Here is a 22,888-nt window from a genome sequence, read left to right on the forward strand (position 1 = left end):
TATGAAAGAAAAAAGAAATCTTATTCCAAAATATATATTCTGTAATTGTGAAATACTTTGTACTTTCACCTCAGCGGACCTCTGACATCCTTGAAATGAAACAACGTGAAAAGGGAAAATGGTTTAATTGATCACAACTTGTGCTCACACTAAGGCTTAAGTCTGCGATTACGGATATCTTAACTCAGATTGAGACAGCTTCTTTAAAGGGGGGCAGGGCTGCGAAAAAATCTGTCTGACATTCAATTTATTGTTTTAAGCTAAAATTGATTGTTTCCAGCTCAAGCATCATCTCAATTTGTCAGTTTGAGCTAAGGAAAATTGTAATTTTTACCATCTTCAGACATTTCATGGACTCAAGGATTAATTAAAAAACAAAACAAAACGAAACCCACTGTGAAATACACAGACCATTTTTTGCAAATAATAGTTATACTCTTCTAGTCACCTTGAGCTTTGATTGCCATTTTCAAAGATCTGTGGATTATACAAGTTTATTTTACCACCAATGCCAAGGAAATTAAATATTTATTGTGGCTTCATTTCTTCATATTTATGGATGTGTAATGACTGATTCAAAATTCACAACTGGCTAACATGTAAAATAGTTTATTTTTGTAAATGTTTCTAAATTCAATTCCACAAACCTCATACTCTGTACACTTCAAAAGGCATTTTCCAAAAAAAAGAAAGTAAGAAAGGAAAAGAAAAAAAGAAAAAAAAACCTGACTACACGACCAAGAAAATGTAGCACAAACACACTGGCAGGATGATGTAATATACAAGAGAAGAAAAATATCCAAGAAACAATTTTGTTACAACCATTCATTGAGAAAATATATACAATTGAGTCTTCGGAAAGTTAAAAAAATACATGCCATATACATTACAAGTTCTAAGACTGTCTCCAAAATTTTACAGTCAACTTGAAATTGTGCACGCAAAAACTCTTACGTTTTCTAAGCATGTGACTTGTGAAGTGTCAGTATAAGAAATATTTCTGATTAAGGAGAATGCCATCTCTGTCCAAAAAGGTAGAACAACCTACGGTTCCAAATAAGAGTTCTCCATACGATTCTTTCTGTCACACACTGGTGCATCTAACTCACAATATCATTAGATATTTGCACCTTATTTTAAAAGCAATGTAAAAACAAACAAACAAACAAACAAAAAAAAAAACAGGCAAATACATGTCGGTGTTCCTATTTGTGTTAAAAAGTTAAAAAGTTTTTTTTTGGGTTTCAAAATCTAATTCACAGTTCTTTAAAATAAAACCTGATTAACAGCAAACAGATCACACTGATCTCTTACTATTTGAAGAGTCTTTTTTTAAATTCTGTAACTGATAACTCGTTACGTTAGTCAACAAAAATATTTCTTTTTTTGAGTGGTCAAAGTATGTGTAAGTCACAAAACACTACGCTACAATACCTTACTTTTAATACAACAAAAATACTTTGTGAATTATTGTGGTTATTTTACAAATTCTGTACAGCATAATCATAATATATACTCTCAAAACTGAAATAACGTCCATCTTAAATAAATTTCAACAACAAACAGAACAAAAACAATTTAAAAACACCCAAACATCAAGAAGGTTAAGGTAGTATTTGGTCGGTTATTCCTATAGTTTTCTTTATGTACATTTATACAAAAGTAACAGCATGTCTTCCTCAATCTTCAAAAACAATAGCAATCTAGCCTTCTTAAACTCAATCTCATCATTTTGAGAATAAAATTCACTCACTCAGTAATAAATACAAAAACCTCTCGAATTCCACACAAATCACATGACGGAGACCTATGATAAAACTGACTCATGGAATCAAGTATTTTAAAAGTTTTCGTGTATGTGTGTGTGTATGTGTGTGGGTGTGTACGTTTTTTTTGTGTATTTTCTATTTTTTAGTGCAAGTTGATATTCCCTTCGCAGTATTCGTTGCTGTACATTCCTCATTCAGTGATGTCTACATTTAGTCATACGGTATACATTAACAGTATGAAACAAAAAGGGCCTGCCCTTGGTAAGCAATAAGGCCGCACCCTGCACAGTGCTTTCTCATTTGCTGGTGGAATCCGCACCATGTGCACCAAACACACAGATACATACAGACAGAGGCATCTCATACCACAGAGCCTCCAACATATGGCACAAATCACATCCTGCTACTGTGTTCCCTTCCTCCACCTTGATGAAACAACATGTAAATTAATTCATCTCTCCAAGGGTTCAGGTCTTCTGCTCACTGACAAAATGACCTTAATATGAAGCCTTTTTCCTCTGTGCAGAGATCACAGCATCCACACATTATAGCAAGGAATGCGTTTAGATTTGTCATTTTCTTGTTTTCCTCAGTTAATCCACTTCCTGCATTCGGGAGCTCCACAATGGCAAGCAATTTTGTGCTGACCCTCCACGGTGTCAAACTGGTAGTCGAAACACAGCTGGAAAACAGGGAGGGATACATCAGCATCACATTATACAGCACCCCACTTATATTCAGACAACTGCACAAGAAAGAAGTCTAATCTAAGAAAAGATATCCACCTCCTCTCCTTTTTCGATTCTGCGAATGCAGCTGATGATGATTTTGTAGCCCCTTTCAAATGTGACCACCTCAGCAACACAGTTAGGGGCACAAGAGTGGTTGATATATCTGAAAAATAAAACAAAAATGAAGACTGATTTATTTTACATCACACAATATTCTACAAATACCTTTAAAGCAAATTGCTGTATGTTCCATTTTACATTTAAAAATATTGTAACTAATGAAAATAATTGGTCTGATTTAGAACTGAATTTCAAAAAATGTTATCTAATTTTCTATACAGATCTACAGATTTATTAAAAGGCTGTTTAAATTTCGATTTTAAAAAGGCTTCAGAATGACACACATTTACAAATTAAGCACATAAGAGGACGCCATTTCAAAATGACTTGGTCCAAGAACAGCACCGCATTATGAGGCAGTGTTGGCTTAGCAGAATGAATGGCCACCATCTTGGAAAACAGTATGTAGTTAATTAAAGTTAATAATGGAGAACAGCACTGTGTCACATTCTAAGCTACAGAACCATAAAAGACTTTATACCACAGACATCAATTGTAAAAGTATTATGACAATTTGAACCCTTAAGTCCAGTATATACATAGAATACTATAAGGTCACTATAAGGTCATAAAGTCAACAGCTGTATCAATATATCACTTCACTAAATTCATGTGTGCAAAGTAAAAGACTAACGCAGGAGCGCCACATTGGCGAGAAATGTGTGATGAGAAGATGGGAAGGAAGTGAAGCAACAACGATTTTGTACAAGTCAGCAGCTTTCACAGAAATAATGAAGAAAAAAACATTTATTTTTGGGCAACAATTTTGCCACTACATACAATAAAAACTTGGTCATTTCTCATCCTATTAAAAAAGAAAAAGAAATAAAAAGACTGACGCAGCTAGCAGCGACAAAAAAAACAAAAACAAAAAACATTTGCAATATAAAGCAAGCCAACACCAACATAACCACAGACGAGCCACCCACACACGTGGTCTGTGCAGGGTCATGGTCTGTTGTGCTGTGCTTGAAAACTGTAACAATTGCAAGACGCCTGCAGGCAAACAGTGCGTTCAGCATTCAAGACTGTATTTTCCCCAGCTGACTATATATAACGACATTGCTCGGGGGCTGCTAGAATCTGCAAGATTTGCATGCGGAATTTGATTTTCCCAAAGATTCAGATACACAGACACACTTAAAAACTTCATAATTAAGATTCAGAATGCACTGTTAAAATCCAGATCTAATTAAGAATAATAATAAAAAAAACCCAAATAAAAATAAATACTCCAAATTTTATTTCTATTTACTCAATGTCAAATAATCAACGGAAACTCGTAGTACCTTGCCAGCCCTCCAGTCTGAGAGGCATCAACAACATGTTCACTGTCGATGCGGAACATGAACACTGCTCGGTTCTGTCAGGGAGAGATGAGAATTTACTTGCCATTTGTTTTTACACAAAAAGGAATTTCAGATCAAAAAGCACTAGAAACAGATGTTTACCTGAGACCTGTAAGTCTTCTCCTTCCTGATGGCAACCTCATTTCGGAGGATTGTTCCATTGTACTCAATCACCATTGTTTGTTTTTCAATGTCTCTAGCAGCAAACAAGCCCAGGCCCTGTAATACAATACACCAGTATTGTCATTGTTTCCACAGGAAACAAATCCCAAGAGCATCAGCCTTACTCTGTCAAAACTGAGAAATAAATCAAATAATTATGTTACCTGGATGCGGGAACGGGCCAGGTAGACATTGGCTCTCCACTCACTCTTCATCCACCGGTACTGAGAAGACCTGGGGTGCACTACTGGTGGCTTGTTATGGGGAGCACCACCTTCTCCTTGGGCTACATTCTGGTTTGACCTGGCGCTGCTGCTGGATACAGCCTGTGGTTGAGGCCTTTACGTTGAGAGGGGGAAGAAACAAAAACAATATATATAATATATATAACGATATAAACACTCTAAATTTATAAAACTTGTAACTTGTTTAGCTCTGAGACAACATATGCCCACAAAGACAATTAATGCCAGCTTTACTCAAAGTTACCTTATCACCACTGACGTGTAGGGAGAGCTGGTTCTTGGCTGTGCACGGGCACTGCCAGCTGGATTGAACATGAGTGGCAACTCCACAAGAGGGTTGCGTCCATAACGGAATGAGTACCTGTCACAAGCCTCCACTCCTGGCAGCTGGAATAAATTTGTAAAAAGTGGGTCGTATCATGCAGCCACAACAGAACGCGAGCTATATATTTGGTTAAATTTCGTATTCTTTGATCAGAGTAAAACCACAAAAAGTAGCTACAAACCGATTCAGTGATCTTGACGACAGCAGGGACCGTCAGCCCAAACAAGTCCTCTCCTTTCAGGTAAATTGGGAAGAGCTTTAGAGTGCCTGATTCAGCTCTCTTCTCAGCAACAGGACCCAGAACCTTATCCCACACTCCTGATTACAGTGAAATGAGCACAGATGTTTTTTAAAAACTGAACTTTGAAGAAGACATAACAACATTTCTCCTAAGAATCCATTAGAGAGAATTGAGAATTTCCCCTCGGTGTGACTAATGAAGGCTCATCTTATCTTATAACTGAACAACAAACCTTTAGCAGAGGTGCCAGTCAGGACAAGGTCTTCATAGCCCTGTTCGATGACTCTGATGGCAAACTCTGGCAGTCCCTCCCGGTCCTCAACAGAACACACATAGCGGCAACGGCGGTTGCCATGACGCATGCTCCAGTAAATGCGGCAAGCCTCATAGCCAACTGGAAAGATGGCTGTTGAGGAATGGAAGGTTGACATTTGTACAGGGGTGAGCTGGCCCATTGCATGGGACACCAGGCTGCCTACTCTAAATGTATAGCCTAACTCGGGCTGCCGCACAGCAGTGGCAATCTGACGCACTTCGTCTCTTTGGACGTAGACACGACGGAAGACAGCAAAGCTACGCAGCTCATGCTCCAGCGCTTGTCCAGCTGTTCCCCGGGGCCTGTGGGCATGACAAAGCATGGTCTTGTCCTTGAAGAAGGTGCACTGAGCTTGCAGCGCACAAGTGAAATGGTAGACATTAGTACAGCGTAGGCGGTGGCAGCCACTGGTGGCTCCTGTTTGCTGGCAGTAGGCGCAGCGAACCGTTTGGCCACGTCGCAGTGCGAGTTCCACGTTGATGAGGGCGCCAGCCTGTGTTTCATACACCTCAGTGGACCACAGGGCACAGTTCAGATGAACCCATACATCGAGATCCAGATTAAGAAGCCTAGCTGGGCCGTCAGTGAGCCCATCTCCAAACTGGTGGCAGAAACAGCACCGCCTCTGGTCTCGGAGAGAAGCAGGAGGGCGCAGAGAGGCCCCGAGTTTGTTCAGGAGCTCATCAATCTTATCCTCATCTGGGAGTTGGGAATTCCCTCTTGGAACCACCACCTGGACAGTCCACTTCCTCCAGCGGAGTCCCTTCTGTCTCTTTCCCTGGTGCCAGCCATCATGGGACCTTGGCCGGGCCTTCAGTTTCACTGTCACTTTGATGGCATCAGATTTGATCTCTGTCTTGGATGTCTCGCCTGCTGTGGGGAAGGGGATAGGAGGAGTAGAGGGGGGAGACTGCTTGGGCTGAAGCTGGGCCAGGCAATGAACATCCAGTGACGACATGTTGTTACTGTACTGGTGCAGGGTTTTAGAAAGACTCTCTGTTTGCTCGGAGGCAGGGAGAAGGGACACAGAGTCCTGAAAAGATGAGATAATAACCGTGATGTTCAAGCAAAAAAACAAGAGAGTATTATATTATTATATTAACTAGATGTTATTTAAACACACAGTGGTGTTCTGCATGTTACAGCAGTACAGACCTTAGTTTCTGTGGTTGATCTGGACTGCAGGGGTGATGAGGAGCAGTAGAGAAGAAAACAGCTGTGGCTGCAGAAGACCAGGTGTTCTTCAGATTTCAAACGGCTGTCAGATCCCTAATAAGAAATCACTAGTTTTAACAGGCTGAATACAAGGAATGAGGTGTTAAATCAAAGATTGATCTGGTTAGACTTAAATGATGTTAAAATTATTCCAATATTTAAAAAAACAAAATACTATCAAGACTGAAGTCATGGGGTATTGCTCGTCTGCCCTATAAAGCCAAATTGCATTAACTACAATCTGAACTTTTAAATGTCTGTTTTATCTTGGGACTAACTGCCTCAGTTCACTCTCTCTCTGTCTTAGCGAGAAAAAAGACATTACAATTGTAGTAAAACTGCAGCATATTTGCCACAGTTTAGCCCACTAATTGATCCGAAATGGACTTCACACCAGAAGGCAGGATTTACAAAATTACAGGATATATGCAGTGATAATGTGGTGCTGTGTGTGTGTGTGTGTGTGTGTGTGTGCAAATGTGTATGGCCTTCAGGCTGAAAGTAGATAATATATCCTCTGAAGTAAATTTGGGCATCCAGTTACTACTCCTATAGCCGCCCACTGGGAAATCAATGAAAAATGGTCCAAAGTTGTTTGGCACAGGGGACATGAGCTGTTATCTCTATATTTAAAGCATGCTGTCCTTTATTAGCCTCAGAATCACACTTTCAACATTAAGGAGTTCCAGCTGAAGGGTTGCCTACCTACACAACATTATCACCCTGCTGTCATTTATAGTATTTAAGCCCAATCAATTAGGTACCTTCATGTGGGTAGGGAGATCTTTGATAGATTTCTGCACTCCATTACCAAGAACCACCACCTTACAGTGGCAGCACCACTGAGGTTTACATCCAGGGCTGGCAGGGGTCTTGTTGTCGGGTCCTCGAGCTAGGGCTGCACCTGCAGTCAAAGAAAATATGTCCATTTCAAAATGCAGTTTGATATTAGACAAAGAAATTAGACAAGTTGACAAATATTGGCTTGGAAAATAAAACATCATGGCTGTTTAAGTGTCCACCACTTCCTTAACCAAATGTTTCTGTGTTATCAAAACTCAATAGGCCTGTTCACGGTTTGACAGCAATAAGCAGGAGTTTGTACACCTCAGTGTTCTAAAGCAAAATTGTTTGCTCTGTTTTATTAGCGTATTGCCTGAGAGAATCCCTGAAGTCGATAAGGATGTCTGTCAGCACCTGGGTTATATGCTGCTCTGAGCCCCAGACTAATAATGATATGCAAGACGAAACTGCAGTTTATAAATACTGTCAAGAAAGATAATTGCTCCTGTGGACTTTAAAGGATAAACAACTGCATATTGTGATTGCGTTGCTGTTTGAGCTTTTACACAGGAAGTCATTATGTTTAGCTTAAATCAGACATGACATTTCAATTACAGGCTGTATTACAGTACTTGGGAGAATTGGTGGTGCTCTTGTTTAATTTTGTTTTATTCCCTCACCTGGGCTGTTAGGATGGAAACGGAAATTATGTGCCTGCTGCTGTTGCATCATTGCCTGTACTCCACTGGGTCTTATCTGCCCTGGCCGTCCATGAAGACCTCCATTGTCTCCCTGTCCGTGGAAGAGCATGGCAGGCCGAGACTCCATGCCATGGGGACCCATCCTCTGACCACTGAGTACAGATAAGGGCCCCCTGTCAGGGGTGCTGCTGACCTCATAGCTACTGGGGATCTTCACACACAGTAGGTCTGAAATGGCTGCCACTACACCTGTGATGTTCTGAGGAAAAAAACAAAAACATGTTAGTTGATTAACTCCTTCATCAAAAATGTATGGATTTTTAGCATCTCATCTAAGCATTTTCTAAAATGCTCTGTTTGTATATTTGGTGTTTTTCTCATGCAGATTTCTAAGATAAATAAAATATTTATTTAAATATTTTGAACAAATGCCAGGCTTCTATTGGATATCCAAATTACACTTAGGAGACAAACGTTTTGGGACAGCTAACCACTACACCTGCAGGAACTTTAATTATATAACATTTTAAATACATATACATAAATATGGAGTTGGTGGGAAGGGTATCCACAAGATTTTGAAGGGCTCTAACATCACCATAAGTCTCATGTCCACTCCATGTCATGGTTCGACTCACGTTTGTTCCCAGGTACTTTCCTCAGTTTTGTTTTAAGTGAATATACAGTAGTATCCACTCAACGTAGGTGGGATTCTTAGCTGAGGTTAGCTCAAGTTGTAGCAGTGGAAATGAGGCATTGGAGCGTTAGCCACTAATTGAAATATTTATTTTGAAGAGGAAAAGTGGACACACGATAAAAATGTTGTGTTTGTTTTTAACTAGTAAAAATTGATGCAAAATGACCTCTAATGTCTCCGCAATAATAACTGTTACAAAAACAGAATCAAAAAAAATCTAATTTTCAAGCTTAGTGGCCTGTATTTCTGCTTCAGTGGAATTTTTCTGAACTTAAACTGGCCTTGCAGTAACAGAAAATGCCTTTTAAAATTGATTTAAAAGTAATTTTGTTTGGCATGTGAAACTGAATTGGCCAGTCAATAAATAAGCCAAAATATGTAAGCCATGTATGTAAGAATTATTAAGATGTGGTTCCATCCCTCACTGACCGACAGATTTGGCTCATTTTTTCCCCCCCGTGTTACAAGTTAATAATACTTTAAAAAAAAACAAAAAAAAAAACAAAACACACCCTTAACTTTACAGTGTTTTCACTGAAGTTCAGCATAAAGCCCTACCTCTGCTGCAGCTGGTCTCAGTGTGATAGCTACAGACACCAGCCCTTGTTTGGAATCAATGGACATGGGGCCAAAGGGAGAGCCGAACATCATCGCAGAAGGCTCTGTTTTGATATCCTGCAGTTTGATTTCTGACCCTAAAGAATGAAAAGGAAGCACATTCATGAACATTTGCTGGAGTCTTACATTTACATTGCATGAATAAAAACATGACTATGTTGATGAATTGCATCTTTACCTTTCCCATCAGGGGCAGGAAGCATGGGGAGGACAGGAGACAAACAGGGGGACAGTGGCTCTTCCTTCACCAGAGACAAGTCTGGGTAACGACTGATCTCCATGCCAACCACGCTCTCAGGAGATGAAGATGGAACAAAACTGTCAGGTGTGTCCCTGTCCTTGCAAGGCTCCTGTCCCCTATTGCTGTTACCATTCCATGAGGAGAAAGAGAGCTCAGTTAAGACTGTGCAGCTCAGTGGTTATTGTAACATGGTCACACAAGTAATCAACACAAACAAATGTTACGACAGCTGTTAATCATGGGGTAGTCCTCTAAAAGACAAATGGGAAGAATTACTGTTGTTTATCCATTACCTGAGCTCCTCCTGGTTGTTGTGAGGAGGGGTAGGGAGGGAGGCTGGAACATCTACAGTTTTGGGTCCCTGTGCGATGGCCCGGGCTAGTAGATCTTCCTCAGTCCTAAATGGAACGTGTAGCGGCTTTGGGACCAAGCCTTTAGACACTGTATGCAACAGGAGCACATAGTAAACATAAATGTACAGACTATTCTTGCTTGTAATGATGGAAGCACTCTGTTTCTGATGTCTGTCCTTTTTCTGAACTTCTTTCAAGATTTTGTGTGAGATTGTGAGAAGAAAATGTGACATTATGGTACCTTCTCATGAATGCTTACCCATAGCGGCAGCTTTGCTGGCCAGCTCTTCTGTCGTGGCAAATCCATTGATCATTTTCTGTCGGTTAACAGGTGGTGGGGTAGGAGGAAGAGATGCAGGTGGTGTTGGTGGATTGCTCAGGTTATTCTGCTGTAGGAATGAGAACCATTACAATGTCAGCACATCACGCCGCAGGCCCATGTGCCACACATCACTCTGGTTATTCACTTTCAACTAAGTTAAGCTGTTCTCACCTTGTAGGCCAGTTGGGAATAATAGTCAGAGACTCCATCGAGTGAGGCGCTGCCAAATGTACCAGACAGGAGGTTCTCACCATTGAGCTGGCCACTGCCATAGGGAGCGAAATGGGCGAAGTTAACCCCAATCAATGGCTCCATGAGGGGCAGCAGGGAGAGCTGCTGTGTCAGAAAAAAAACAGGACAAGGGAAGGCACAGAAGTAAAATCAGAACACGTATGTAAGTGCAACAGATGTTTAAGAGATGACAACATGCAGAAAATCACCAAATAAAATCATAAGAAAAATTCTAAAAACAAAACAAAAATCAGAATCAGAATCAGAATTCCTTTATTTATCCCTGGAGGGAAATTCTTGAGCTGTCCCCTTATAGAGGACGTATCAGATATTAAACTGATAAGAACAGATACTACACTTGATCCTAGCCAAAAGGCCGAGAAGCGATCAAAAAACAACAAAATACACCATGCAATTACGGCATTTGGTATTTATAGCTTACCAAGCCTTTTAATCTTAGATTAATGATAACTTGTAACATCATTTTTGTTACTGTTCAGAATATGACATTATTGCCTTTTTGAATGCAGGGTGTTTTGTTAATTGCTCTCAGTCAAGTTATTTATTTAAAAATATTAGATAAAAAAGAAAATAATTAACATTTTATTTAAAATATAAACTGGGTGGCATTCATAGAGGAATCCCATTCATTAACAAAAACACAACTGAAAAAAACAAAATTTAATTTAAGCAATTTAAGCATTCACATTAGTTGTATGTTTGGTATGTAAGGTTAAGTCATCATAACATAGTTCTTTTACCTCCTGTAAAATACCCAGAAAAAGTAACCTCAGATAACTAGTCCCGCCTCAATTGCTGTCTCTGAGAATGTGGCCTCAAATTTAGACTAAACAGTAAAATAACTAAGTCTAGTGTGTGGTCCAATTATCTACCTCAGCATAAAATTGTTAACTGTGCAATATGGAGGCTCACCATAATTTATGTCCAAATTCAAGTTGTACTGGTGAGAAACTAGCATTCTACAATACATTCCGTTCTTCTGTAAAGATGAGACGGTATTGAAAGTACATTTCTAATGAGTGAGTCAGCTCCAGAAAGTTGAAGCCTCAATCAATGCAGGACTTGCAGTATAATCATGAATCCCCTTTCACTCTCCAGAATAATTACAGTTTCTAATGCCTCTGTGTGCACCTGTCATTTACCAAGTACTTAATTACAGTAATACGCTTATGGTATGTGAAAAAAAGTGAAAACCGTTTTCTATGCTAGCAGTGATTTATACTGTTAAATCTGAATAAAGCATTCAGATATCAAGCTATAATCTTTTCATCCATTCATTCATCTTTACATCCTTTGTTCCTTAAGTCGTGAAGTGCTGAAGCTCCAACCAATTTTATAAGGTGCAGATTATGAATTGATAAAATCAGTCTTACCTGTTTTATTTGGGTCATTACACTGTCAGGGCCAGAGTGCATCAGTTGCCTCTCGTCCCCTTCCTTCTTCCTCTTCTTGTAGCGAGAGGCAGGTTTGTCACCTCCTTTTGTTGCCCTCTTATTCCTGCCTTTCTTCTTCTCCTGTTCAGGGAGCAGAGGTCCCGGGAAATCTGGGGTGCCATCTGAGTATGCCTGAAAATGAGAATAAGATGTTGCATAAAAAGGCACTTCAATTTACTTGAGCAGCAATACTGTTCCACATTAAATGTTTTCAAACTCATACCCATGACTTATTTAAAAAATAACAGCTGTTATTCATACCAATTTTAATCATTTAGGCCATCTATGACTCATTATGCTGATCAGCCCCCACAGCACTCTAACTGTATGGCTAACAATAAGACTGACCCCATTGCTGTCCATGGAGCTTTGCCTCAGCAGGGATTTGCAGTCTGCTGGATCCTCCTCTTCTGAGCGCAGGCCCTCCTCTGACCTCTGTTGAGACAATCCTGGTGGAGGTGTACTCTTGGTCTTCAGAAGGTGTTTCAGTAGCTCATTGCCAGCCTCCCCTTTGTTTGGACTTTGGCCCGCAGTGAAGGGAGACACACTTCCTTTACTGCCCTCTTCCTTTACAGAGCTCATTTCTGAGCCTATGTGCCCTTCTCGTGGGCCATGACACTCACTGACATCAGTTTGCTCCAGCTTTATGTTGTTAAGGATCCCATCGTGTTCCTGAGCTTGGGTTCTTGTAGTGTCTGATGAGAGACCAGGTTGTCCAGACTGACCTGCAGAAAGCTGCCGCTCCAGCTCTGAGTGACTGGGGGTGGAAGATCCTAGCAAAGGGGATCTTGACAAGTCCTGATCTCCAAAGAGATGGGTGTTTCTGGTTGGAGTTGAGGAGGTGTCTGATACACAAGGTGTAAGCGGGGCTGTAAGGTCTGAGTGTGGAGTTGAAGGTGTCTTGACTGAGTCTGCATCATCATCTTTCTTCTTTTTGCGGTTCCTCTTCTTTTTCCCTTTCTCGTCTGGAATGATGTTAGAGTAAAGTTGGATTAAAGACTGGCCTGAGCCCGGAAAGTTAGATGGTAGAGGTGTTGCTGAGTCGCCTCCGAATGGTGGACCCTCACCTGGCATCTGAAGCATCATTCCTGGTCCACTGAAATGACGGGGTCTGGACTGACCCTGAGGAAAGTTAGGTGCTTGCAGAGCAAGATTATCAGGCCCAAAACCAGGCCCCACATCACGGGACATCATTCCATTGCCCATCATAGCCCTCCTTTCTCCTTGCATGAATGTCCCAGGTGGCGAGCCCATACCAGGTTGCATGCCTTGTTGCTGTGGGAACATTGGTCCAAGTTGTTGCTGTTGCTGCACAGGAGGCCTCTGAGGTTGCATGAAGTCCTGTGGAAGCTCTGCGGTAAAAAATGGCATCTGAGCGAGTGGAGCCATGTTCCCATCTGGCCCCATCATCCCTTGCTGCTCCATTTCCATTCGATGTTTCAGGGCTCTCTGTCGCTCAACTTCCTGCATTAGCTGCACCCGCTGTCTCTCCTGCTGCTCCCGAAGCCTCTCCCTCCTTTCCCGCTCCTGGAAGCCTTCACTGAATGGGTTGTTGTCATCAAATTTCACACCACCAGCTTGCATGGGTTTTAGTCCACCTGGTGGAACTGGTGTTGCCTGTGGATCCACAATTTGTGAGTGTTGCGGTATGTTACCCAATGGCATCTGATGAGGTTGGCCTGGATTTCCTACAGGTACCTGGGGGGGCATTATAGGAGGCATTCCCGGTCCACTCATAGGCATGGGAGCACTGGAATGCCAGCCAGACTGTGGGTTGGGCATGCACGAATGTGCATTTGGTTGGCCTGGATGACGTGGCATCTGCATCATGGGGTTCATAGGAGGTTGGACCATTGGTGGTCCACTGGGCGCCATGCCAGCAGGGGCTGACATTGGGTGCATCCCAGGCATTATAGGGGTCATATTGTTTTGTTGCTGTTTCACTCTGTACTCCTCTATAAGTTCTGCATGCTCTTTCTGCTGCTTGCGAATCTGAAACAAAACATGAGAAATATTTAAAAAAAAAAATGTAACTGGGGATCTTTGAAAATGTCAAGTATTGCATGCACACTATTTTATCACATTTACCAGGTAAGCTTACAAAAAGATGGGTCTATCAAATATGAAATTCATTATTTTACTTTCAAATGCTGACTGAAAGAATTGAAGAAACAAAACTTTAACAAAATCTTTTAACTTTAATGCTGGGGTTAGACAGTGCAAACCAAGAGCATTTTATGGAGTCAAAACTGGTTGATGGGCGTAGTGTAATCAAATTCATGTGTTTTGATCTCTTCAAAGTGTATGGAAAGTTTGTCATTTCTGCTTTGGAAAAAAATGGTAAGATTATACCTTTCAATGCACACCCTGTACTTCTATTATTGGTTAGATCAATAAACTGAATTAATTAATTTTAAAGACTAATTAGGTATGCTATGAAGGTAAAAGACAGCATCTCTGCTGCCAACAAAAAGAAGAGTCTATTAACAATAAAAGTAAATTCATTCAAAAACAATAAAAGTCTCTTTGGTTAATCGATTGTGGTTAAAAAATTAAAAGTAATAACACTAATACAAATAAATTAAATAATAATACTAATTGGGTAGCCCCCCATTTTTTGCCATGTGTGGGAACTACTTGTGGTGGAGGACCAGATTTGGCCAAAGGACAGTTATTTTCCAATCCCCTTTTAAACATTACACTCTTCTCATTGGGCTAATGAAAGGACAATACTTAGGACAGCCATTGTGCAGACGAGGGAGAGAAAGAATTAAGTGGTGGAGCTTGACAGGCCGAACATTTACCTGCTCCAGTTGTTTCTGCACTACACCCTGCTGCTCTGTGACATGTTTGAGCTGCTCAGCATCCTCCTCGGGGAACTCTCTCCCTGCCTTCTTAGCTGTTCTCTGTTTGGCAGACAAGGCTTTCTTAGACTTCCTGTGAGCACCAATCTTCTCTTCCAGAAACTTTTGCTGCATTTGAAGTAGTTGCTGAGTCTCCTGGAGCCATTCCTCGTACTGAGCCCTCTGAGCATTGTCTGAAAGAAGAAAAAGGCTCTTTTGTTAGCTATCTTGACAGCATAAAAAACAAACATCGTAACATTTCTAGGCCTGACAGACCAAATCAAACCAAGAAGTTGAAAATACATATACATTTTCTGAGAACTTACTGACAAATCCAGGTCCAAAGTTAGGGGGATTTGGTCTTGCTACTTGTGTCAATTTGCCATCCTGAAAGCAAGGTTGACAATTATGTAATTACATATTTGCAAGTAATATTTTTTTCTTTATATAGTTTCAAATAACATCTAAGCAGATTGATGTTTCAATTACCTGTCCAACAACTTGTGGAGGAAGTGGTGTGCTTTCAGGGCAAGATGGTACAGGGCCAGAAGGAAATCTGCAATACAGCAATACCACAAACATGCGATGTTTAGTTCGGTCTGTCACAGTAGCAATTCATCAATCCTTCAAACATTTGCACAATATCCTAGTGGCTGGGTTATTAGGTTGTTATTACCATTGCTTTAAAACAAAAACTAATAAATATACTCCTGTTATCCTGTTATGTATTACATTTTTTACTTGAGATAGAAAACATACTCAAGTGATAACAGAGTGAACTTTTTACCTGTTCATGACCATTGGGGCCATTCCCATGTTGTTCTGAACCATGACTTTGTTGATACCTTTCAGGGCAACCATTTTTGCTTTCATGATGGGGTCAGTGATGGCATCAAAATCTGTAAATGACAAATTATGTGCTTTCAGCTATAATCACTTTGAAGAAAAGACTGATAATCTCAAACAATAACCTATACAGACTACTAGAAGTTGTGGCTTGAATAATTTACCAATATTGGGGAAGAAGGATTCGCTGGACCGCTGTCTTATCATGGCTTGCATCTGCCTCTGCTGCTGTTGCTCCTGCCTCTCCTGGTCTAGGAGGTCCTGCAATAGGAGTGGCTGCTCCTCTAGTAGAAGAGGACGTTGCTGGCTGTGCTGACCCATTGCCTGGTTCAAAGCTGCTTGTTGGGCCTGGCTCAAATTGCTTGGGTCCACTCCAGAGGCTAGCTCCACCTGGTGGTCTGTGCCAAAGCCAGTCATAGAAGCTTCTCCAGCAGTGGTGGCGTCGGATATTGCTTGAGTTATTGTAAGTCCAGAGGTATGTTGTGTGTCAGTGACTTGGTTCTGCTGGGGCATGAGGTTACCTCCTTGATTGACAGATTCAACTATTGGATTTAATGACTGCTCTTCAGGCTGCTGCTTAATGAGTAAACTAGACAAGACTGGGGTGGAGTCAGGGAGCACTCCCTGCGGGTTTGGGGTTAAGGTGTTTCCAGCAGCTTGCTGGTCTACAACTTCAGGGGGTTTCTGACAGTCCTTGACCTCTGTTTTAATTTCCCGCCCAGGTGCCAAAGAAGTAGAGTGCTGGCTCACAGGGGCTTCCAGCTTGACCTCAGCTGAAGACTGCTCACCTGAGGCCTCTGATTTTGCTGGTACAGATGCTGAACTTGATGGATTTTTGTTAATGTCTGCAGTGTCAGCATGATCATCTATAGGATCACTGAGATCTAGTTCCTCATTAAACATGTCTTTCTTAATGTCATCTAGGTCAGGGTCTGTATAAGCAATGATGTCAAATTTCCCAGATGTAAGAAAGTCATCAAGGTGTAGGTCATTTGTTTCTAGATCCAGGTCTTTTCCATCGTCAGGATCCAAATTTAGGTTTTCCAAATCAGCATCCACCAAGTCTTTCACCTCCACATCCTCAAGATCTTTGACTGCTGATTCTTCAGCATCCAGCTTCTCCTCCACAGCTTCACTGCTGGCTACTGAGACTGTCTCAGTCTGCCCAGCAGGGGGTGCAGTCAGAATCACAGATGCTGCCATGTTCTGGGTCATACTTGAAGCAGGCTGGCTCATGGATCTCATTAAAGGAGACTGCTTGACTTCGTTGTTTTCTGACATTTGGGTTTGCTGATGAAGATTGTCCATGCTAGCAGACAGCTGTGCATGGCCAGTCTGGCTGGCCATAGGGTCTACCATCCTGAGCCCCTGATTTAAAGTGAACCTGGAATCAGATCCTCCTGGAAATCCTGGTGGCCTGTGACCCTGCAAGTTCGGATCAATGTTGCTTCCTTGCATGGCACCAGGGGGAAATGGCATACGTGGTCTGTTCTCTGATGCTCTGTGTCGTAGCTCAATGAAGGGCTGGCCCATTATGTTGTGCTGTTGCACTGGCATACCACGTGGTGGGAAATGTTGGGGCAGCCCCATGGAGTTGCCTCCCATACCCTTTGCCATTTCAGCAGACATGGACCGTCTTATTTGAGGAGGGACATCCTGCATTGGGTGTTGGCCCCGAGGAAAGAACTCCTGGGGACCATGAGGTCCTAGCACCCCAGGTGGAAATGCAAACCTAAAATAGGATAAAACATATATAAACAGAGAGGAAGGAAATTTGTACATTTATGTAGTGCTGTGCTACGATCTACAGAATACCTGAAACAAAAAGATCTGATAAAAATATTATCACAGCACCAACCTTGGTCCCTGATGTCTCAAATTAGGATCTCCAGGATGTGGTCCCCGGGGTATTTGTCCCTCATTAGGGAAAGGGGCACGCTGATCACCTGGAAAAGGTCCAGGAAACCTCATTGGCCCTCTCATGGGTCCTGGTCCTGGATAAGGTGGAGGAGGCCGGTTGAACATTTCCCCCTGTTGCCCAGGTGCCTCTTGGGGCCAGGGTCGCGGTGTTCCTGGAGTGATGTTGCTAGCAGCCTCCTGTGGGCCCCTCTCCTGACGAATAGCACTTCTCTGTTGTTGCTGTTTGATGATAAGTTCTCTAATTCGTTGTCGCTAAAAACACACACATACAGAAATTTAAGCTTTATTCGACACAATGTCAATGCATAGCTTACAATACTACTTATGTTAATTCTTTAATTGTAGCTATTCAGAGAGATTGTCAGTTCATTTTGGTCTACTTAAACCCCACAGCTAATGTGTAACAGTACATAACAGCCATTGCTTACTTTCAATTCTGCAAATGCACACAAAGCTTTCACTTCCTCTACTTTACATGTTCTGATGTAATAGCTAACAAAACATACAACAGCATTTAGTATATGATCATTAGGTAAGTAAATTGTACATGTAAACTGTCCTGTATATTTACATATATATGTACATATACTGACAAAAATATAAAATTTCGATTTATTTAAGTCCAATTGGAATCAGATTTACTCATACTTTTTGCAGCCAGAAATAATGTTAACATGTTCTATACGGGCAGAGACAAAATAAAATAACCCTGCACTGTAGCTAACAAGTCACAGGTGTTGTTAGCTATTCTGCTGAAGAATAAGGACCACATCAGCATCTAAATGGACTGAAGGTAACTTAGCACACCGTTATGTTTGCTGCAGCTGGTCAGCTAATTAAATATCTATCATATAAACTGTTGTTAGCAGAGAACTTTTCTCCAGCGAATGTTTGCTTAGTCGCTCATTCAACAAACTAAAGTGTAAAACAAGATTGGTTATTAGATTCATATTTTTAAGTTATATAAGAAGAGGAAATTAGCAGGAAAGCTAATGTAGTTGTCACTGAAAGAAGACTGCTGTTTAGCTGTGACTCAGTTTGACGGTCTGCCTCTGACAGAAAGGTGAGGTTAATGTTTTGTGCAAAGATCAGGCTGTGTATATGGAAACAAGTTCTCTATATGGACAGAAGTGCTCCTACCCCTTCAATTTTTTAGCTTATTTTGTAATTTTGTTTAATTCTTGTTTGAGGAATCGGGTTCAAGCTAATAAATGAACAAAAACTTGTTTTATATACTGTGTACAGTTTATTTCTATTTTCTTTCCTATTGTGTTTCTGCCGGTCCATGTTTCATATTAATACTATTGCTACATTTTACGGTCTTTAGTTGGGAAAAAATTAATGGACATGTAACATTGTCTATTTAATTGTGGAAAATAAGTTTGACCTGCCATTGATAGCTGTGGAATCAACATTTCAGGTGTGCTCACTTAAAATTAACTGACTGCTTTTGGTTCTTGCCATGACAAGAGATGTCTTTCTAGATCTCAATAACTGACTTGGTGAGTAAACTATTAGAATAACTAATGAAATTTGAAAATCCTTTAAAACATTAGAACATATATTATAACATACATCACATATCCATGTACCTGTCTGAGTCTTTCCTCACTCTCAGCAAGAGAAACACCCTGAGCCTCAGAGGCAGCACCAGGTATTTGTGGATTGCTGGAAAGCTGTCCAGGGTCATGAGGGACAGCCCCATTGTTGACCACACCTGACGGATCTTTCATTTCCACTTTCTCTGTTGACTGTGGACGAGGCGTCATGGGGCCTTGTTCAAATGGGTCATGGCCAGGTGTTTGACTGGGTCTTCTTGAGGGTGACTGAGTAAATCCATCTTCTGAAACACTAATGTGTTTTGGTGTTTGTGAGCCTGGGTGAGGGAAGTTTTCTTGAAGTCTGCCTTGAGGTGGGGAGAAAGGATCCTGGCTTCCCATTGGTCCCAGTCTTGGCCCCTGTCTGCTGAGCCCATCAGGAGGCCTTGGGTTCCCTGGTGACTGGGCATAGGGGTCATTAAGCATTGATCTGGCTGCCCCAGGCTGGGAAAATATGTCGCTACTACCTGGCCTTGACGTCCCAGGTGTACTAGTAAATGGTTCCATTGGCACCCTCTGGGTACCTGGTGACTTGGAAAACCTCTCTCCCACAGAGGGCCGTGGGGTACCTGGTGGTTGAGCATATGGGTCCACTGAGTGGGAGGGTGACATCCTCTGTCCGGGGTGCGGCTGATGAGAGAACTGGTTCATGCCACTGGGGCGGGGAGTAGAAGGAGCCTGAGAGTAAGGGTCTGAGGCTGGATTAGGGTTTGAAGACTGACCATAGTTGTCATGTGGCCGTGGGGTTCCAGGAGCTCGGGCATACGGCTCAAAAAATGGCCGAGGCTGAGCACTGGGTTCACTGATTGATCGCTGGTTACCTGGAGACTGAGAGGGTTGTGCAAAGGGGTCATATGTGAAGTGGTCAGGCCTTGGGGTGGAAGGTGCATGAGCATAAGGATTTCTAGACATTTGATTCATTGGTCCGGGTTGAGCAAATGAGTGCCCCTGAGGGTGATGCTGGCCCATTCTAGGAGGACTGGTAAAGTTATCATTCCCAGATGGTCTTGGGGTATGTGGAGGCTGCGCATAAGGGTCATTCTGGTGATTCTGGGAGAACCTGTCAGTAGGATGTTGACTTGGTCGGCTGAAGGAGTCCTGAGTCTGAGGAGGGGGCATTGGCGTTTTGAACAGAGGGACTGAGCCAGACTCATTACTTCCAGGAATTGGTGCTAATAAAGGCCTTGAGTAAGGATCAGACAAGATCATCCTGTTCTGGGCCATGCGCTGATAGGCCTCATTTCTTATCATGGGCCTTGAGTATGGGTCTCTGCCTGGAGAACCCATTGGGGGCCTTCCTTGAGAAGCCTGACTGGCTCTAGGGGGACCAATGGGCTTCAGGAAAGGGTCTATTTCTCCAGTAGGCCTTGGGGTGTCCGGAGGTTTGGCATAAGGGTCACTGCTTGTGGATGTTGGTGAGCCAAAAGATTCATGAGCAGGAGATGGTCTTCCCCTGTCCTGCTGTTCCATCAAGGAGGTGGGGGATTTACCAGATTCCACAGCTATTCTGCGACATGTATTTGGCCCGTGAACTGGTGGTCTTGGGGTCCCAACCATCTTGGCATATGGGTCCCATGGAGAAGAGGGTCTGGATCCAGAGGAACCAGGTGAGAATACCTGAGGGGACTGGGGTTGAGAGGAAGGGCCAGATGGAGGGGGAGGAGGAGGTCGTAAGAAGACATCCTCCGGAGGACATGAAGTGGGTGTGCCTGGTAGCTGAGGCTTTGCAAAACCCTCTTTAGAGTTGAGTTGTTGCATGGGGGACATACTGCCATTGCTGGGCTGGGAGGCTGGGCTCTGGTTACCGCTGTTATTGCCATCTCCCTCTGACTGGCTGTTGCCCTGTTGTTGCTGTTGTTGTTGTTGCTGCTGCTGCTGAAGTTGTTCATTTTTAACTTGTTCCAGTTTCTGTGTGGCTTCAATTTTGGCTTGCTGTTTGCTTTTCTGCCTCATTTGCTGTTGAAAGGGCACAATGAAAAGAGGGATTAGACATCAAACAGGATGCAGCAAATATCGTTCTCATGCCAAAAATGAACTGGACCTACTAACCACCAATGTCATCAGGGTTAATGTGGAGGATAGTGTAGTTGTTTAGGGAGCTTTATTAAACCACCACTTCTTAGCTGTCTTAATACAAAGTGGCCCTGTCGCTGCATTCGCTGACTTCATTGCATACACTCTTACCTGTCTAAACTTCCACTCTTGTTCATGCTCTGACTCTTTTGGTTTCAAAGGGTCTTTAAACAGCAGTTCTGTGTCTAGTGGTATGTTGGGATCAAACACCTCAGGGGGCTGTTGCTGATGATGGTGCCTCTTCACCGTCTCATTCGACATCTGGACTTTGTTGATGCGCAGGGCTGCTCGGTTATCTCTTGCCTTTTGCTAAACAGCAAGTAAATCACAATTGCAAATAAATATTTCAGACAAAATTACTTAATAAACACAATACCGCAGGAAAAAAAAAGAGTTCATCTATGCATGTGCTTTTCTGCAGTTAGTATGATGTTGGAGAAATTTCACTCACACCATTACAAAAACTGCTCTGTGTGTGTGTGTGTGTAAAATATTAAATTCTCTTTCACAGCATTTGTTTCAACATCTTTACAAATACATCTCACAATATATGTTGGCGTAAGTACTAGCAGGTAAGCTCATTTTACAAGGTGACATCCCTGAAAAAACTACCAGACTCTTGATGAAAGAGAGCAGCACAGGATAGAGGACATCCTGTTACTGTAAATAAGGTATCTATAGTTGAACAAAACATTTAAACGGGATATCATATAAGTTAGCTATGAAAGACAATCACCATCATGTAACCAGTGGCAAAAAATCCTTAAAATAACCAATGGATCTTATTTCTGGGGCTAAGCGGCACACAGGACAGCCTGAATGTAATTTCTACCATAGACCATGTGCTATAGATGATTTATATATGGACAGAGGTCTTTTAAACAAACCCCTGTCAGATAAAATTAAACTTCAAATGAACTTAATTACTGACAACATAGTGAGATCTAACACTGAGAAGGGCTTGCCATGTTAATTAGTTAATCCGTGAAAGGCCAGATTTAAAATTGCATTGAGGAGTGGCCAGATTCGATAAAGATGTGTGCTTACTGCATACTAACATGTCAGTGCAACCAGTAGTTACAGTTTGATATTTGTCATGGTTTAAACTTTGAGATCGATAAAAAAAAAAAAAAACAAAGAAAGAAAAGAAAAAAAGGCAACAGTATGAGTGATCTTACCACATATGGGGCCCTGTCTTGAGAACTAGCTTTCCTCCAAAGTTTTGCAATTTGCTTAACTCTTGTACACCAGTCTGTTCAGAGAATAAGAGGAGATATCACGCTAACAGTCACTGAACATACAAACTAGTTTTGTACTATGTGACTGAAACAATGCAATGGACACACCCAAACATGGGAATTACAGGAGGACAAAAAGAAGTAAATATATGTTAAGGCTTTATAGCTATATACAAACCTGGGTATTCTTCTTTGAGGTTGGGGAAATTGACATTGGTATATAAGACAGGTGCTACAGTTGCTAGCTCTCCAAGAGTCTCCTCCTTTTCCCATTTAAGTGTACTCCTTTGGGCATTTGACATGGCTTCAGTCTCCCCTTCAGGCAGAGATCCAGGGGGTGTAGGGCCAGGGCCATGGGCAGGGGAGGGCCATGGACCAACTGCCTCTCTAGGCATCTGATTGAATTTTCTATCCCTGTAAAAGAAAACAACTCATCTTTAAACACAATATTTTGGGTTTGCAGAGAAGAAAGAAAAATCAATATTGGAATATTCAAT

General features: G+C 41.8%; 1 protein-coding gene and 1 pseudogene across 8 annotated transcripts in view; both read right to left on the minus strand.

Moving 5' to 3' along the window:
* Positions 1 to 420: 420 nt before the first annotated feature.
* Positions 421 to 22,888, minus strand: part of kmt2cb (lysine (K)-specific methyltransferase 2Cb) — a 63,420-nt gene continuing 40,952 nt past the window's right edge. For 4 of the 8 annotated variants that reach the window (XM_046409620.1, XM_046409624.1, XM_046409621.1 and 1 more), the window contains 28 exons: positions 22,570 to 22,805; positions 22,332 to 22,405; positions 21,265 to 21,462; positions 19,075 to 21,036; positions 17,421 to 17,734; positions 15,727 to 17,294; positions 15,504 to 15,615; positions 15,206 to 15,272; positions 15,043 to 15,103; positions 14,678 to 14,910; positions 12,222 to 13,865; positions 11,814 to 12,005; positions 10,360 to 10,524; positions 10,126 to 10,255; positions 9,807 to 9,954; positions 9,451 to 9,635; positions 9,213 to 9,349; positions 7,937 to 8,216; positions 7,238 to 7,377; positions 6,414 to 6,527; positions 5,175 to 6,291; positions 4,883 to 5,019; positions 4,621 to 4,763; positions 4,296 to 4,470; positions 4,072 to 4,188; positions 3,910 to 3,983; positions 2,555 to 2,663; positions 421 to 2,451 (listed from right to left, as the gene is read on the minus strand). In XM_046409620.1, coding sequence (XP_046265576.1) covers positions 2,359 to 2,451; positions 2,555 to 2,663; positions 3,910 to 3,983; positions 4,072 to 4,188; positions 4,296 to 4,470; positions 4,621 to 4,763; positions 4,883 to 5,019; positions 5,175 to 6,291; positions 6,414 to 6,527; positions 7,238 to 7,377; positions 7,937 to 8,216; positions 9,213 to 9,349; positions 9,451 to 9,635; positions 9,807 to 9,954; positions 10,126 to 10,255; positions 10,360 to 10,524; positions 11,814 to 12,005; positions 12,222 to 13,865; positions 14,678 to 14,910; positions 15,043 to 15,103; positions 15,206 to 15,272; positions 15,504 to 15,615; positions 15,727 to 17,294; positions 17,421 to 17,734; positions 19,075 to 21,036; positions 21,265 to 21,462; positions 22,332 to 22,405; positions 22,570 to 22,805 — 9,925 coding nt within the window. In that variant the 3' untranslated portion in view covers positions 421 to 2,358. The remainder of the gene's footprint in view (positions 2,452 to 2,554; positions 2,664 to 3,909; positions 3,984 to 4,071; positions 4,189 to 4,295; positions 4,471 to 4,620; positions 4,764 to 4,882; positions 5,020 to 5,174; positions 6,292 to 6,413; positions 6,528 to 7,237; positions 7,378 to 7,936; positions 8,217 to 9,212; positions 9,350 to 9,450; positions 9,636 to 9,806; positions 9,955 to 10,125; positions 10,256 to 10,359; positions 10,525 to 11,813; positions 12,006 to 12,221; positions 13,866 to 14,677; positions 14,911 to 15,042; positions 15,104 to 15,205; positions 15,273 to 15,503; positions 15,616 to 15,726; positions 17,295 to 17,420; positions 17,735 to 19,074; positions 21,037 to 21,264; positions 21,463 to 22,331; positions 22,406 to 22,569; positions 22,806 to 22,888) is intronic. The other 4 variants (XM_046409623.1, XM_046409622.1, XM_046409619.1 and 1 more) reach the window with 4 other exon arrangements.
* On the minus strand, positions 10,709 to 10,807 carry LOC124070108 (annotated as a pseudogene).

This window comes from Scatophagus argus, chromosome 13, assembly GCF_020382885.2.
Source record: "Scatophagus argus isolate fScaArg1 chromosome 13, fScaArg1.pri, whole genome shotgun sequence".
NCBI lineage: Eukaryota > Metazoa > Chordata > Actinopteri > Scatophagidae > Scatophagus > Scatophagus argus.